This window comes from Panthera onca, chromosome D2 (assembly GCF_046562875.1).
Source record: "Panthera onca isolate mPanOnc1 chromosome D2, mPanOnc1 haplotype 2, whole genome shotgun sequence".
NCBI classification, from domain to species: Eukaryota; Metazoa; Chordata; class Mammalia; order Carnivora; family Felidae; genus Panthera; species Panthera onca.
The window spans coordinates 44,918,875-44,935,704 of NC_138349.1; the positions used below are offsets into that span (position 1 = coordinate 44,918,875).

The following is a 16,830-nucleotide window of genomic DNA, read 5'->3' on the forward strand; positions in this document are numbered from 1 at the left end:
ATGATATTTATAGAGATAGGGAAAATAATACTGGAGGCAGTTTGGTGGGAGGGAGAGTAAGCTTGTATTTGAGCAAATTGAACCAGGAGTGTCTCTAACAGGGAAAACAACAGAAATCCTATCGATTCCATGGCAAGGAGAAAGATATACATAAATTAGGCCTGTTACCTTGCTATTGAATTTATTTCTCTTTGTAGAAAATTTGCAAAAATCCCCTTACTTTTGAGCAAAAATATAGACCATAGTTTAGGCTATAATCATATTTCCTTTTTTACTAATCAAATCAGGCACACATTCCCTCTCCTCCCCAGAAAAAAAAAATGGTCCCAGTGAGGACTTTGAGGGAGGAGACCAGAGACTGTACATTCCTATACCTCAGAGATAACTTGCTATTTTGTTTGTGACTTTAATGTAAGTCCATTTGTCAGGAGGCAGAGCCATCTTTCCCAGATGGGGTGGGTTGGGGGATATTATTCTACTGTACTTATATTCCTTTGCAAAAATAAACTCAAATAAATGGATCTGAGAATGGAGATGATCTTAGAAAACAAATTTTGTGCCTTATAAATTGAGTTTCATACAATTCCAGGTTCTGCAGAAGTGAGACTGGGTGAGTACTCTGGGTGTTGGGGAGCAGTGGCACCAGCCAGGCACTCCATCCCCTCTGCTGTCATCTGTTTCCAACAATGAGCTTTCTTGCAACATTGTATTAGTCTGCTATAGCTGCTGTAACAAAATACCACTGGCTTAAGCAACAGCAATTTATTGTCTCATAGTTCTGGAGGTAGAAGTCCAAGGTCAAAGTGTCATCAGGGCTGGTGTCTGGTGAGAGCTCCCCACTAGCCATGCGGACATCCATCGTCTCACTGTGTCCTCACACGGCCTCTCCTTGATGCATGTGCTCAGAGGAGAGAGGAGAGAGAAAAATCTCTGGTATCTCTTCTTACAAAGACACTAGTCCTGTTAGATCAGGGCCCCACCCTTATGACCTCAGTTAATCATGTCTGTGAAGACTATCTCCAGATATAGTCACGTTGGGGGCTAGGGGCGGCTTCAACATATGAATTTTAGGGAGGACCAAAAACATAGGATCCTTAACACGATCTTGTTTGAAAAAGAGACTTTGGATAGTGTCTGAAAATATTCTGCCCTTGTCAGAGCCTGCTCAAATTGAGAAGATTGGAACGGATAGGCCAGAGAGGGCTCGTGATTGACCCAGGGCCACCCAGGGAGGGGATGGCAGGGCTGGAGCCTCGTCACCACACACGAGGGCACGCATGTGGCTCTCCTCCCCTGTAGGTTACATTTTAAAAATAATGGTGGCACGTGGGTTACCAAGTCAAGCCACAGAAACTTAGAAAATACGGAATGGGGCTGAAATGCTCCCCATTTCAATTCTGTTGAAACACATGATTAAACCACGTGTACAGTGACACTCAGAGGACATGTTTAATTTGTCTAGAATGAGGGAAAAGAGTTTAGTTTTGACATACAGACTTGCAGAGATTCTGAGAAAAACTTCTGGGTGATGTTGGGAATGCTTATTACTGTGTCTGATTCCACTTACTTGGACACAGCGGGGCCCTAATCTCTACTTTGACATCTTAGCCACATTAGCACAGGTTTTACTCACAAAGGCCAGGAAGAGATATGAGGGCTGAGGTGACTGGAAAGGATCTCAGGCCCAAATCACTCCATCAGCACAGTGTCTGACTCAGACACAATGTCTCCTTGCCCTTGTTTCCCTTGCCACCATGGGGTCCGGTTCCCCTGGCATGTAGGAACTTGGGGACAGCATGATGGCACCAGTGGTGGATGGTGTGGGTTGGGGGACCAGGCTGGCATGTCCCGCAAAGCCCATGGTGTCTGTGTGGGGGGAGCAGGGCACTGTCCCTACTAGTGGCAACAGGGGCCACATAAGTGAACAGAGGAAAGAGACCTGGGGTAGACACTGCTCAACGGAGCCTGAGGGGGCAGGAGAGCGAAGGGGGTGGGGAAGGATTCTCACCAAAATCAACGACCGGAAGGGGCCAGGAAACAAACACTTCAAGGAGACAAAAGTAACTGCTTTCTTCGTATGTTTTCCTGATAGTAAAAGTGACACATGGTCACCCTAGAAAATCAGCAGACAGTCTGGGGGCTGTGAATGGGCCTGGGTGGGGGCCAGGCAGAGTGAAAGGAGCCTCGGGAGGTTCCAGGGCGTTAGGGGCTGTGCTCTAACATTTTTAAGGCGCTGACTGCCTTCTGGGCCTGGCTCTGATTCCTCTCCCAGTGACGGTGCCAGGGGCTTGCAGGGAAATGGGCGTGAGGCAGGACCCACCTCCCTTGTCCTTCTGGTCCCTGAGGGCAGGATGCTGGAGGGTGGTGGCAAGGAGGGCAGAGGACAGGCTCTGCACGCAGGGTCCACCAGGACTCGAGACCCTGAAAGTGCTCTGGGACATGGGCAAAAAAGCTCAAAGGTGACAAAGCTCCCTAAACCCATTCCGTGAGTGAGAGGCTCGGGTGTGGGTGGACTTGGGGCTTTGGTCATTCCCCATGGGGTGCTGCTTCAGCCCTGCCATCTCCCGCCAGCCCAGTGCAGGGTGGAGAGGCCCTGAGCCCACGTTTCCCCCTCTACACAGGCTCGGGATGCAGGGTTTGAGCTACAGGTGTCCTTGACTGTGCCCATCCAACCTGCATTCCTCCCCTGCTCTTTGAGCACAGGTGGGACAGGATCTGTTTGGGGACACTGGCCAGTCTTGCTGGGCACCCTCAGCCTCTTTGTCTTCCTTCTCTCTCTGAATCTGGGAGTCACCTCCCTTCTCTTCTGTGTTCCCTTGTCCCACCTTACAAGGTGTGGAGTGAAGAGCGGGTCCCCAGTAAAGACAATTTAAGGATCCATGGGCTGTGGGGGCAGGGTCAGAATCTCTGGGCTCTGGACACGATCACTTTTGCGGCCACCCGCTCAGCCTGTGTGTGAGCACAGCTCAGGCCCCAGGATTTCCCCTGTCAGTCCCCACTCCAGGGCCGATGACAGGGACCCCGACTGGTCGCTGGAATGAGGCTGAGTGGCATCTTGTCTCTACAGCACTGGGCACAGGGCGTGGTCTAGGAAACAGTGCTGTGGGCAGGCTGCTTCCCTCCCCACTCCACCTGGTTTCACAACAGACCGAACTGGCCTCCGTTTGGAGCAGACTTCTTGTGAGTTATGTTTATGTGGTCTGATCTCCTGCATCTGCAGAGCTGAGAGGCACGTCCTGGTGCACAGGGACCCCAGATGTTGTTCTCATGACCACTCTATCCCCCACCCCTCCACCCCCACTCCGGGAACCTGTCCCTTCCCTGCTCAGCGTCCGGAGGTGGAGCTTTCGTCCTTCCTGCATCCGAGGCGCCTGGGGCAGCTGGCTCTCCATCATCAGACCTTCTGTAGAGCCCACCGTCACCCTGCCAACCTTCTCCACTTCCCTCTAAGACAACGGGTTCCACCCGGGTCTGCGCACCTGCCACACCTTGTCCCTGAAATGCTGACTCTGCTGGAGGTGCAGATGTACATCCACGGAGGGGACCCCGGCATCACTGTCACAGGCCCAGATGCCTGCAGGCTCTGCAGGGAATATAAAGCTACAGTTGGTGGAAGGGAACGAACCCTGGGCAATGGGACAGAGCTGCCCTGAGCTCTACAAACTGTCACCATGGAGCCTCCTCCAGGTTGGTGGGGCCTCATCTTCGGACATCTGGACTTTTAAATGAATTGTCTTGAATTGTAATGTTGGCAACTAAGTAACCTGCAGCTAGCTGTCTCTGACTGGCAGGTGCTGGTGGCTAACTCTCAGCGAGCCCTGAATGTGCCAGGTAACGTTCCGGTGCTTTCTGCATGGTGAAGTCACCATTTCTGTCATCACATCTTACAAGTTGGGAAGCAGATGCACAGACAGACTCAGTCACTGGCACCAGATCTCAATTTAATAAGCGGCATTTGAACGCAGACAGCCTGGGTTGCCCTCCCACAAGCGACTTGGCGCTCTCACCCCTTTCTATGTAAGACTCTGAGCCCCGACAACTGTTTCGATGAGCTTCTGTGTGCATGGTGAGTACACATTATCTTGCTTAAGCCTCACAGCAGCCCCATGGAGGCCTTATGTTCTAGGTCAGGAAGCTCGGTTCAGAGGAAGTGACTTTCCCAAGGTCTCTCGGCCTCTGTCTCAAGGGCTGTGACGGAAACTCGGGTCTGGCTGGCTCCGAAGTCCCAGCTCCTCCCACGCGGCCTGGTTGCTCTCTGAATCCCTCGTGTCCGACCTAGGGCCAGGCCCAACAGAGCCGTCGGGGCAGTCAGCGGGCAAGTGTGTGGAGCTTAGCTTCTGAGGCTACCGGGCAGGATCCCAGGGCAGCCTTGTCACACCGGGCTCAGTCCGGGATGTCAGGGGTGGGCCTGGGTCTGAGCAGCTCCACGGAGAACCTCACCGGGCTCGGTCCAGCCCACTTCCCTGAGGTGAGAGGCACTGCCAAATGCCCCTGTGGACCATCTCGCCGCCCAGGGCATAGTTGATAGCATTGATCGTGGGCACCGTTTTGGCAACAAGGGCCGGCACCTGCGTGACAGAAAAGTTCAGGGAAGAAGCTTCACAGCCTCGGCTCCTCTCCCTGGTCCCACGTGGCGACCCTGGCCCTGCCCCGCCCTTCCCCCCACCCCCACTCCACTGCAGCCACCGGTCCTCTGTCCGTGGCTTGATTCTGCAATTCCTAAGGCTTCCTTGACCAGAGGGCGGGTGGTGCATGCAAACGCCCTCCTTCCCGAGCACCGGTCTCAGCCTTGGTCCCAGAGCCTGGCTGCCCCCGTCATCTCACATGAGGCCTAAGCAATGTCAAGCAGCAGCCCCGTGTGACCCAGGAGACAAGCAAATTCCCGATGCATTATGAGTGTTCAAAGGAAGAGAGAAAGAGACTAGCGGAAGGCCATAAAGCAGGAGGGAGAGATGGGGCATGACAGAGACACAGACATGGAGAGAGTTCTAACTTGGGGTGTGGGAGGTGTCTGTACCATTTGCAGCTTGGGGGAGATGGAGCTCACATCCGCAATGGTGGCATATAGGTACAGGAGGGCATAGGGGCCCCAACCAAACAGCAGTGTCCTGGCCGGCAGAGTGGTGTTCACCTGGGGAGAGAGTGTCATGGGAGGGAGGCATTGACTTGCTTCAGGCGACTGCAGCCCCACACGCCTAGGGACCAGGCGGGCACTCAGCAGGGCGGGGCCGTGTGATCAGGCTGTGGGGCCACATGGACCTCTCTGGCGTGCAAGCTGTGGGACCCTAAGCCTGTCATCTAAGCAAGTAAGCTTTGACCTCATTTGCCTTTTCTGTAAAATGGCTTGATCATGCTTGACTTACCTGGAGGCAGGGGACTAGGGGACAGATAATGAGTTTCCTTTCTGGTCTGCACTCCTTCTGAGGAACCCCGGGCTCTGGGAGTGTGGATGTGTGAAGGAGGCTCCCCATATGAGCTGCCCCCATACCTCAGTCCCAGAACCACCTCCCATCAGCCATCAGCAGCTGCAGCCACCTGGTGTGCCAACCTGTCCTGGGTTCAAAGCGGCTTTCCAAGGTGTGAGACACAACCAGGGAGCAGGGCCTGTGTTGCCATCTCTGGCCACAGGGAGGCGCACGACTTGCGATCGAACTTCAGGAGGAAAGTTGCCTGCTTCCCACATACACTCAGGTGTTAAAAAGCTGAAGCTCAAAATCAGTGCCTATTTTCTCTTTGACCGTGTCTCCCTTTAAGAAAGGAGGTGACTTAAGTTGAAAGAGGACACTTTTTTTCATGGAATAAAAATATGTTAGTTGGGAGACATTTTTTCTCTTGAATTGCCCCCCATTAAAAAAAAGGGGGGGGAAGGGAAGGAAAGGAAACGAAAGGAAAGGAACGAAAGGAAAGGAAAAAAGAAAAGAGAAACAGTCCTCCTGGGGCGGGGCCGAGGCGGAGACAGTGTCACTTGGAAACTGCTCTGCTCTTGGCTGAAGTCCCTGGGCCCATGCACAGAGACCTCTGCTGATGCTTCCTGAACTGATGGTTTCAAGTCAAGCCAGAAAAAAGAAAATCGGTGTGGCAGCCCTGTCTCTTGGCCCATTGAACCTCGGATAAACGTGGCAACTTTGAGCACCCAGGCAAGGCTTGGGCGGGCAGTGTGAAGGATAGCCTGGAGGAGGTGAGGGCAGGGGAGCAACAGCCCAGAGCCAGAATCCTGGTCCCCCCTCAGTCCTCCTCCTCCTCCTGCTGACTGGGGGCAACTTAGATCTCTGGCTAAAATCGATTTGTACCGTCCTTTTCCAATTCACAGGGGAAAAAAAAAATCAGGGCAGATTGAGTGTCTCAACAAAGATTGAGTGTTTCTTGTGCACTCTATGACCACTTGGGTCATGGAGTCCCAGACCTGGGTTTGATCCAACTCTGTTATTACTAGTTACGGAGCTTGTGGCTACTTACTTAACAGACTCTCACAGCCTCAATTTTCCACCCTGTGACATAGTGATAACAAAACCTTCCTTTGAGAGTGGTTGCAAAGATGGAATGGCAGAATGCACAGAAAAATAGTATTAGTATCTGATTTTTTCCTGAAATTTCAGTGCTTGTTAAGGCTCATCTGCTAGAGGTTGTCCAGGTGACAAAAGAAAATTGTGGAAAGGGAATATTAATGCACAGATTCAGAAATGGCCAGGAGAGCTTATTTTGAAGAATTATTTTTCTTGGAAAAATGTGCTTGCAGGTGTGATTTTATGTTGTGGGTAAATTAGACATCTTGGGAGCAATTTAAAAGAAGCTTTTGAAAAACATGTAACTTTGTGCCAACCCTCAAATCCTTGGAAAGAACAAAAGGTGACAGCATGGATGGTGTCCAACAGGGTGACCCGGTTCAAGGTTATGGGGTCTGGTGAGTCCAAGCAGTCCTGACCCTTCCTCCCAGGTTTTGACGATGCCCAGCAATGGGGAGGGTACATTCCTGCTCTAACCCCCGCAAAGCTCTGAGAAAGCTGAATTTTCTCCTGATCACTGAAAACACAGAAAAGCCCTCACTACTGTCTCTCACATCACTCATGTTCCCTGAGAGAGACAAAGAGATTTCTTTTGCTCTGGGAATTGGTCCTTACCTGGAGGTGGCCAGTCTTCCTGAGTTTCTGTTCCATGAGCCGATAGGATATGAATGTGATGAAGAGAGGCACAAAGAAGTTGAAAAAGGCCATGGTAAAGAGGAAGCTGGTGAAGTTTCTGCAGGCAGAGTAGGTAGAGGAGTCAAGACCATCTCTCAGGGAAGGCTCATCAGTGTTTGTGCTAGACAGTCACAGGTAGGGAACTGCTCTCATCAGACAAGTGCTCAGAGTATGGTTGTTCCCGGGTCCCAGGTTGACTCCCCTTAGAGACAGGGAGCCACTGGGCCCTCCTTGAACCTGCCTCTAGGAGCTAGAGAGCTGAAATGAGGGAGAGTCCTCCTTCAACTTGCTGTTGGGCAGTTCAAGTGCTCAGTCGTGTTCACATTATGTGCCCCAAGCATGGAAAATGGAAAATGTGTTTACCAAATGGAAGATACGTCAATGGACCAAGAGGAAGGATCATTCAAAGAGTGTTCCTGGCAGAGGGATTTGAAAGGGGTCTACAAATAAGAGAGAGACTGGATGCTGTGTCATTGAAGAAAACATTGAAGGATTGCCAGGAGAGCCTGGTGTCCTAGGTAGGGTCATGGGGAGGTGGGAGGGCTGACCAGGAACAGGTGGGAGTCACAAGGAGGTAGATTCCCATTCTGTGAAGGGGAGAAATGTTACCCATTCTGGGTGCTGCCCACTAAGGAGGGGTAGGAGGAAAGGCTGCCAGAGGACTGGACACTGGCTGGGGAGATATCTGTAGGGAGCACCCTGGAGAGACACTTGGGCCAGACCTAGGGTCCTCAAGTACATTTCACCTGGAAAGACTGTCATCAGGGGCAGATGCTTCATGAGTAAACATAGTAAACGTGGAAAGCAGATGAATGCGACATGACCCTAGTAGAAGCAAGAGGGGGGCTGGAGCCCACTAGACCCTTCCCCAAGTTGTCCCCTAAAGGGTGTAAGCCCTGGTGTCCCCAGAGCCTTGTGGATGGGGCAGTACTAGACGTATGCTCCATGATGGTGGAGGCCATCGTGCATCAATTTTGTCTCCTAGGACTAGGTCCAAGGGTTGGTTCACAGTAGATGCTCAGGAAATTCCAAGAACTGAGCTCTATGCCAAGGAGGTCCCTCCCAATGCAAAGACATTTTTGAATCTATTGAACAAAGGACATGGCGGGGCGCCTGGGTGGCTTGGTCGGTTAAGCGTCCATCTTCGGCTCAGGTCATGATCTCACTGTCCGTGAGTTCGAGCCCCGCGTCGGGCTCTGTGCTGACAGCTCAGAGCCTGGAGCCTGTTTCAGATTCTGTGTCTCCCTCTCTCTCTGCTCCTCCCCTGTTCATGCTCTGTCTCTCTCTGTCTCAAAAATAAATAAACATTAAAAAAAAAATTACAAAAAAAAAAAAAAGGACATGGCTCACCCTAGAAACTGATCAGGTCAGAGCTGGGACAACTAACCATGAAGAAGATGGCAAAGGGGTCACGGGCTCAGTTGCTGTTGTAACTGACACAGGTCAACAGCTCACTGGGTAATGCCCCTTCTTGGGACAACTCTACACCCCAGCTTGTATAACATGCCCATCACTTGGTCAGTCTTCAGAATGCACTTTCCCCAGTCCCATTGTCCACTTGCAAGTGGATGTCATAACTAAGGAGTTGAGATTGACTGGCAAATGTTGACATTTCCCCACTTGGATTTTCAGCTGTGACACTGTTGTTGAAAGGACTCACAGAAAGGTTCTCAAGGAAGGGAGATTTGTAGCTGCTCCTCCCACCTCACCTGTCCCCCCTGGAGTAGTCCAGGGTGCAGCACGTCCCCAGCGGCTCATAGTCATAGTGGCCCCAGCCCAGGAGGGGCAGTGCTGCCCAGAAGGCAGAAGACAGCCACACACAGATCACCAAGGAGATGGCCGTATTCCAGGCCAGTTGGCTGCCTGAATGGGAGAGAGGAGGAGGGTTGAGAGGAGGTAATAGCTAGGCAAAATGAAAAACAATGGACTTCATGATCACACAGAATATTCCTAAATCCTGGCTCTGAAGGTCGATAGCTTAGTGCCTCGGGCAAGTTAAAAGTTTCTCTGAGCCTCCATTTGCTCCTCCACAAAATGGGAATGATAATCCCCTACCTCAGAGGATTGTTATGGAGAATAAAAGAGATAATGGGTGGTGAAGATCTCCTGGCAGACTCTCTTTTCCATCTTTTTTGGGGACAGAAAAGGAGGGAGTAGCAAAGAAGTAGGTGTGTTTTCCAAAACCAACTTAGTAAAGAAGCATAGGTAGTGGTTCAGATGAGGGTTATGAGGGAGGGAGGCAGAAGGCTGGATGTATCACCGTGCTTAGCTGTTACTCAGAAGCAGGCTACTGTCTCTGCTTCCAAGATACCCTAAGAGGGCTCTTGACCTGGGCCTTAGGGTCCTATCTCAGTGCCAATAACTGCACTTGGTCCTGGCAGCATATTTTGCCATGACCAGTCCCACTGACCTGACCTCCTCCATGTCCCTTCTCTGTGGCAGCCTGATCCAGCCCTTCCCATCCAGTGCTTCCTCCTGGACCTAGCTTCAGAATGCCTTCCCCAGGTGCCTCCTTATATGGCTTATTTGTCATGTTCTTTTGTAGACAAGACCTCAGGGCAGAAGGCAGGACTCCAGGTGGGGTTTGATCAGCAGAGAGCAGATCTACAACCACCCTCATCTTGACACTTCACTTCCATTGATACAGCCCCAGATGCAATTTGCTTGAGTGTCATCCCCTGCTGTGGACTGAATGTTCCCACCAAATTCATATGGGGAAGCCCTCATCCCCGGGAGATGGTATTTGGAGGTGGAGCCTTTGGAAGGTAATTAGGTCATGAGGGTGGAGCCCCCATGATGGGATTATTTCCCTTAAGAGAGAAGACAAAGAGAGATGATCTCTCTTCTCCATGTGATGACTCACCAAGAAGGCAACTGTCTGCAAGCCGGGAAGATGGCTCTCACTGGAACCCAACTGTGCTGGCGCCCTGATCTCTGACTCCCAGCATCCAGAAATGGTGAGAAATATACTTCTGTTGTTTAAGCATCCAGTATATGGTATTTTGTCATGGCAGCCTGAGCTAAAACGCCACTCCCCTTAACTGTGGACATAATAATTAATATCTACCATGACCCATGTGTCACTTTTTTGGCTTTGGAAACAGATGACCAAGGTGACGTGCCCAGGGTCACCCAGTATGGAGTAGGTAAATTCCAACACCCTCCTTTCCCCTTCCCTGTTTCCATAGTGCTCCAGGGTGCCCTCCAGCACAGGAAAGGCTTTTCTCTAGGGACCCCTGGATAGGGACTAACTGCTCTATGTTGGGGTGGAGAAGCCTGTTGCTGTCTGAGAAGGTACGCATTGTGTATGTGCACATGTGTGAGTGCATGTATGTGTATGCATGTGCACACATGATGGCCCGAGGGAGCTTTGGGGGCTGGGCTGGGATAGGAGTGGCCCTGGAGGAGCTCCATGGTCAGCTGGGGCAGGTGGGGCTAACCTGCCACTAGAAATGATAAGAACAAAGGCAGTTTTTGGCCTGGAGAGAGGTGTGTGACTTTGCCAAGGGCAGGGGGCTATGTGTGTGTGGCGGGAGCAGATCTGCAGATTCCAAAGGGGCCATGCCCCATGCTTCGGGCCATGCTGGCCATGGACACCACAGTAGCCCCCATGCCAGTCAGAGCTACAGCTCAGAACTTGGGGCCCAGGAGACAAAGGGTGTGACCCGCCCTGGGAGGCATCCAGGCCATACCCAATCCCAGCTCAGCCTCTACTAGCTGTGTGACTTTGGGAAAGCTACTTAACTTCCCTGAGCCTCCGCTTCCCAGTCTGCAAGTTGGGGGTTTACAATGAGGGTTAGCTGAGTCACAGCTCCCCAAAGTATGTTCACATATCCCTGGAGGTGAGTGGGATTCTAGATGGTCTGTGGGTGAACATGTTTTTTGTGTGCTAAAATTATAAGAACATCAAAGTTGTCATTTCACAGATATTGTTGAGGATGAAACTAAAGCAGGTGTTTAAATTTTTCAAAGTGAATCACTTTTAAGAAAAAAAAATTGAGTTAATAACAGAGCAGGTGGTACATGGATGTGGCCAATTATGAAGGTGATATTTGACAATACAGCTTGGGAAATCCAGAGCCAGACTAGGCTTCATGATGCCCTGGCATGGCAGAGGCCCTAGGGAAGTGTGAGGTGCAGGGACACATGCCCAGCTACACACACACACACACACACACACACACACACACACAGACACACACACACACTGCCTCTCTGCCCCCAACAGGGCCTGTCTGCAAGAGCATTTTCTGTATCCATGATCTCATCTGATATCCAAAAACTGGGAGGTTGGTTACAAAAATCTGCTCTTAGAGGAGACTAAGGTTCAGAGAGGACTCCTGACTTGCCTGAGGCTGCATTGAGGGCACAGGCAGCTTTTCCGGCAGGTGCCTCAGCTCCTTTCAAGTCCACTCTCCCAGCCTCCCTCCTTTCCTGAATGCCCACACCACACACTCACAGACAGACACCCACCCACACTCCCCTGGACTGGGTAACACAGTGTAGACCTTTGTCCTGACCACCCTCACTGTGTAGATGTCCCTTCAGTCCAGGAACCCAAAGACGTACGCGAGCAGTAGTGGTGATAGCGCCCCCAGGCGATGGCTGCGCTGCTGCAGATGCTGGCCAACGCCGTCACGAAGCCCTGGAAGCCATGAGCCTGGCAGCCGTTGGAGCCATAGGGCCAGCGCCTGTGGGAGACACTGGGACAAGTGACCCCTTCCCTCTGTCCCTGCCCTTCTCCCACACCTGCCCCTCAGAAGCTTGGAGGGCACCTTCCTGAATGTTGGCTCAGCTCCCCAGAAGAGGGCTTCATGATCTGTTTTAACTAGAGGAAACAGCAGCCTCAGAGGTCAAGTCCCCAAGGTGAATGGGTGGAGCCCAGTGCAAATACCCTGGGCTCAGTGTCTTTTGCTGCACCTCAGTAGGACCCAAGGGTCTCTCTGTGTGGCCAGAAGCCTCCAGCATGGGAAATGGAACATCGTAGTCAGGAGGAAAGCCCATGCCTTTATTCTATAGATAGGAAAACTGAGGCTCAGAGAGGAAAAGGTACTGAACCAAGGTCAGACAGCAGATGAAGACTAAGCCAGAGGGTAGACCCGAGGGCTCCAGCTCTTAGCTCCATGGGCCAAGCAACCAAAACAGCTTCTGTTGCTCTCCTCCCTAAGCCTGGGAAGGGGCAGGCGGAGATCAGGATAAGGAATTGTCACTGATTCAGACCCCACAGACTGGTCAGCCCTGAGCGTCACACTCAGGTGTGCTCCAGCCTCTATTTGAATGCCTGAAACCAGAGCAGGAATGTTCAGTTCGCTTAAGAAAACAATCTTGGAAATACCTGACACCATACTGAAAGATCATGGTTTGCACATAAGGTTTTAGACACTTGTCAAAATCCTGTTTGCTTTTACGAACACTTAGGTAGGGCTTCTTAGGTGCCACGCATCATTTAGGTTACTTCCACATAATAACAAGTTAATACTTCCAGCCGCTGTACGAGTTAGGCAATAATATTCAACTTCTAGAAGAAGCCAAGAGATAGAAACACTGAAGCCAGGACTCAAATCTGGGCAGCCTGGTTATAGGGCCCATGCTCTTAATCCCGACAGTCATCCAGCTCTGTTGGTGGGGTTTGAGCAACTCTAGAAATCAGCCCTGGTTCTTCAGGGATAGTCTGGAACTCGGATTTAGCCTTGTGCTGCCTGCCCACCCTTTCCCCTACAGTGTTCTATAGATGGGAAGAATGCCTCTGTCCTGGCTGTCCGACACCCAGCTCAGGCTGGGCCCCTGAGCTCAGAGACTGGGGTGGGGGTGGGGGCTGGTACCGGAGGAGGCTGGATGTGGCTGCCACGAGAGCATTCAGGCTGATCCCATTGTCCGCCAGAGCCAGGCTCAGCACCAGCAGGTGGGTGGGGGTCCGCAGCTCCGGGGTCTTGCAGAAAGAGAGGATGGTGAGGCTATTGAGGCAGAGGCCGGTGAGAGCTGAAAAGAAGGGATGGCTGACGTCAGGGCTGGAGAGGCTGCCTGGGGTCAGAACAGGGGGCCTGGGGTAGATGGAGCCTCAGCAACCTTACTGGTGCAGCTCGTCAGACATCGCTGGCTCTCGGACCCTAAAGGCCATAAGATGTACATCCTGCCCCACCCCAACTCAAAGATAAGGAAGAAACCAATAAGGTACAGCATGATTCATGCTGGAACAGTCACAGTTACCAACAGCTGCTGACACTTGTAGGCTGGGCATGAGGCCGAGCACTTTCTGTGGATCCTCCCATTCAGTCTTCACCTGGATGCTGTCCTCCCCGTGTACAGCTGGGAAGCAAGCTTAGGGACACTAACTAACCTGCCCTAAGCACACAGCTGGAGTGGCAGAGCCGGACTCAGACTCAGGTCTGTTTAATTCCAAAATGCCACTCTGAGGCTGTTCAGCAATGTCAGGGAGAGCCTGGGAGAGGTGGGTTGAGGGGAGATCTGGGAGCTTCCTGGAGGAGCAGGCAATGAGGTGAGTCTGAGAGGGTGACCTCAGGCAGACCAGATCTCTAGTTTTAGCCTGGTCACCCACTTGCTGCTCTCTGAACCCTGCCTCCCCACTGAAAGGGAGGAGTTGGGAGAATCCTGTCTTCAAAATTGCAAGTGTTTACTAGGAGAGTAGGGTGTGGAAGAACATTCTAGAAAAAGGGAACAGCATGTGCAAAGATTTAATGTGGTAAAATTTCCAGGTCCATTTAAGGACTGAGAGGCATGCTAGATTGTAGGGTTCCCAGAAGAGAGGAAAAGGGGCAGGGTCCCCAGCCAATGGTGTCCCAAACTTCCAGGACCAGCCTGGTGGCTGCCCCTCCCTCTCCATCATCAGCTCTCATTGGGTGAGGAAATGGGCTGATTATTTCTCTGGATCTGCTGTGAAAAGGGCCGCATTCCCTAATAACTTAGTCGTGGACTGACCCAGCACCATGGTCTCCAGTCCTAACTCTGGCCTCAGGGAGCATCTCAGGGATTCTGGGCTGAGGCAGGCACCTTGTGGCCCCTGGAATGGAAATGCGTAGGGCTGGGAACAGAGATGGCAGGAGTACTGTGGAGCTGGAGAGGATGGGGGCAAATGAACTTAAATCCTGAGTGTCTATCTAGGCCAGCGCTTCACACCCATGGCCCCATCTAACCTTCACCACCACCCACTTGGGGTCAGAGAACCCAGCTGAACTGGGTTATAGTCACACAAAGAGGAGGTGACAGAGCTGTCTGTCTCCAGAGCCTACCAGAGGCCTGAGCTTATATGAGATTCTTAGCAGGATTTCTGGGGAGTGGATTAAATTTTTTCCCGGCCGGTGGGACATGAAAAGGCCTGAATTCTGGTTCTTGGTCATGTTCTGGGCAGATGTCCCTCACTCCCTGGGCCTTGCTCTCTCTCATCTCCCAGACCGCGGCCTGCATCCTACAGGTGCACCCATCAGAAGCCCCATGGGTGGAGGCACAGAGGAGCAGGGTTTGGGGACCTCTCCTTGTCAGCTCCATGGCTGTGACCTGAGTTCTGGGAGCCCACTGGGTGCCCGCTCCACCCCAGGTCCTTCCTGGCTCACCTTCTACCAGCAGCACCATCCCCACAGTCAGCACCTCCAGCTCCCCGAAGCCGGTGGGCAAGGACCCAGATTCTGCCATGCTCGGCCCTTCTCCCTGCCAGCCTGGCTCTTCTCTGGTGCACCAAAACCAAGCTCCACCTTTTAAAGGGCCATTTCACGTGCTGGCACAAGCAGGTGATTATGCTAGACCTTGGGCTCCTTCTTGCTGCCCCCTGCCCTAAACTGTGCTTTTGGCCCCAAAAGAAGGAACCCATTCACCAGTTGGACAGTGCAGCCTTTGTGAAGCAGGAATGGAAGCCTGTCTCATTCATTTCAGCCCCATCAGGCAGGATTAAAGTCCTGGAATCCAAATGGTGTGTGGCTGAGAGCCAAATTAGAAAAGAGTTGCATAACCAAGGGAAGGGTGGGGAGCAGAAAAAGGGATTTGAGTGGCAGCTGTGCTTGAGACTGGGTCAGGAGCCAGGTCCTTCCATGCGTGTGCTCACAAGCGACTGGGAAAAGGATGATGCTTGGCAGGTCAGCTGTTGTCACAGAAAGAATCCCAACTGGGACTAGAGACTGAGGTCGTGTTTCAGAACCTGACATTAACCAGCTATCAGGACTGGGGTGGGACCATTGGGGTCTTCTCAGTTTCCTTCTTTGCAATGGAAATATCCTTTCTAAGTCTCAGAAAAATACATCATGGATATGGCCTCCAGGTTGCACTGCCCAACTCCCACAGGGCATTTAAGCTATAGGAGCATAAAAATCTCCCAAAGGCATTAGCTTGGGACAGAGGGACTACTGTCTTTGTGGCCCAGGACCCCGCTAAGAGCTTTGGCTTCTACAATGAGGTCCTGTTATCAAGTTACACTGGCCAATGGTGTAACATTTGGAAACACTAGTCTAGAGTGATTTAACTCCTTTTCTGATAAAGAAACCAAGGCCCAGAGCTCTATCAGCAATATAGTTAATGTTAAGACCCCACTAAGAGCCAGGCACTATGCTAACTGACCTTATGACGACTCCTACAGCAATTCCATGAACTAGATACCATCATCCTTTGCATTTCGTGTGAAGGAACAGGCTCAAAGCAGTTTAGAATTGACCTGAGGTCATGTAGTAATTTGTGAGTTCAGCTGAAAGAGAAGCCTGGTCTCCTGTCCCCTGGGATCCGGTCAAGCGGCTCATTCTATTCCGTAAATGTTAATTTCCCATGCCTTTCCTCCGTTGGACCCCACCCCCATCTAATCAAGCCTAACCACCTCACAGTGCTTGCCCACATCCTCTTGGAAAACTTTCTTGATAAACGGTTACCCCTTTTCCTAATTTCTACCTTGCATTACTGGTTCATACATGTGTCAAGTTTTTTTTCATGCCTGCAAGACTGCAGAAGACTTCAAGGGAGACGGGAAAGCAGGAATCAAGCAGGGCCAGGAATCAAGACCAGAGCTCGGTTAGGCCAAACAGAGATGAGAAGGCATCTCCAACAGAAGGAGGAAAAGGCAGAGATGTGGGAATGGTCACCCTTTTTGGCTTGGGGAGGAGAAGGGACAGGTGGCAAGCATTGAGAAAACCAATGGATTGGAAGAGAGGAAGAGATGGGAACCAACATTTCCTAGAAGCCAAGATTGTCAAAACTGGCCTGGCACAGAGCTAGGCATTTCATGTGTGCGCTGGGGCCCTAGGTATCTGCCTTGGTTGCTGAAAGGGCGGGCCTACGCCAGCCGACTCCATCTTGTTCTGTGTCCTTCACCTAGACCATGCCTCCTCCCCTTGAGTAACCTCCCCCTCACCAGTTCAAACTTCCTGATCAAAACACGCCCAGCGACCTGCGTAACAGGACTCCGACCCTTCCCCAGCCAATCAGCTGAGGCCACAGCCATTACCTCACCAACTGCCCCTAGACCCCTATAAAACCTTTGTGCTTTTGAAACTCACTCTCTCTCCCTGATATATCACTGCTGCGTCGGTGCAGGTAGGGGATTGAACTCCAGCTAGCTCGAATAAAGGCTCTTTTGCTTTTGCATCGGACTCGGCTCCCTGGCGGTATTTGGGGATCACGAATTCTGGGCATAACAGTCACACCTCACTGGTCTAGGTCT

General features: G+C 51.7%; 1 protein-coding gene across 3 annotated transcripts; it reads right to left on the bottom strand.

Moving 5' to 3' along the window:
• Positions 1–770: 770 nt before the first annotated feature.
• Positions 771–14,880, bottom strand: RGR (retinal G protein coupled receptor). Of its 3 annotated transcripts, none has more exons than XM_060642308.3 (7): positions 14,747–14,880; positions 13,001–13,157; positions 11,748–11,881; positions 8,888–9,041; positions 7,119–7,236; positions 5,018–5,131; positions 771–901 (listed from the first exon to the last, which is right to left on the bottom strand). In XM_060642308.3, exons 1-7 carry the CDS (start codon positions 14,823–14,825, stop codon positions 875–877), a joined length of 783 nt encoding a protein of 260 aa, XP_060498291.1. In that variant the 5' UTR covers positions 14,826–14,880; the 3' UTR covers positions 771–874. The 3 variants fall into 3 exon arrangements, with proteins under 3 accessions (XP_060498291.1, XP_060498290.1, XP_060498289.1); XM_060642307.2 differs by lacking the exon at positions 771–901 and adding an exon at positions 3,921–4,568 and having other exon boundaries at positions 11,748–11,869; positions 14,747–14,878; XM_060642306.2 differs by lacking the exon at positions 771–901 and adding an exon at positions 3,921–4,568 and having other exon boundaries at positions 14,747–14,878.
• Between the last annotated feature and the right edge of the window lie 1,950 nt (positions 14,881–16,830).

Bases quoted from the DNA above. Each gene is read 5' to 3' on its own strand.
- RGR (XM_060642306.2), bottom strand. From the start codon at position 14,825: ATGGCAGAATCTGGGTCCTTGCCCACCGGCTTCGGGGAGCTGGAGGTG. The intron at 7,237-8,887 runs GTGAGGTGGGAG...CTCTGCCTGCAG, and splicing joins GACTACTCCAGGGGGGACAG to AAACTTCACCAGCTTCCTCT. The intron at 5,132-7,118 runs GTAAGGACCAAT...CTCTCTCCCCAG, and splicing joins GGAAGACTGGCCACCTCCAG to GTGAACACCACTCTGCCGGC.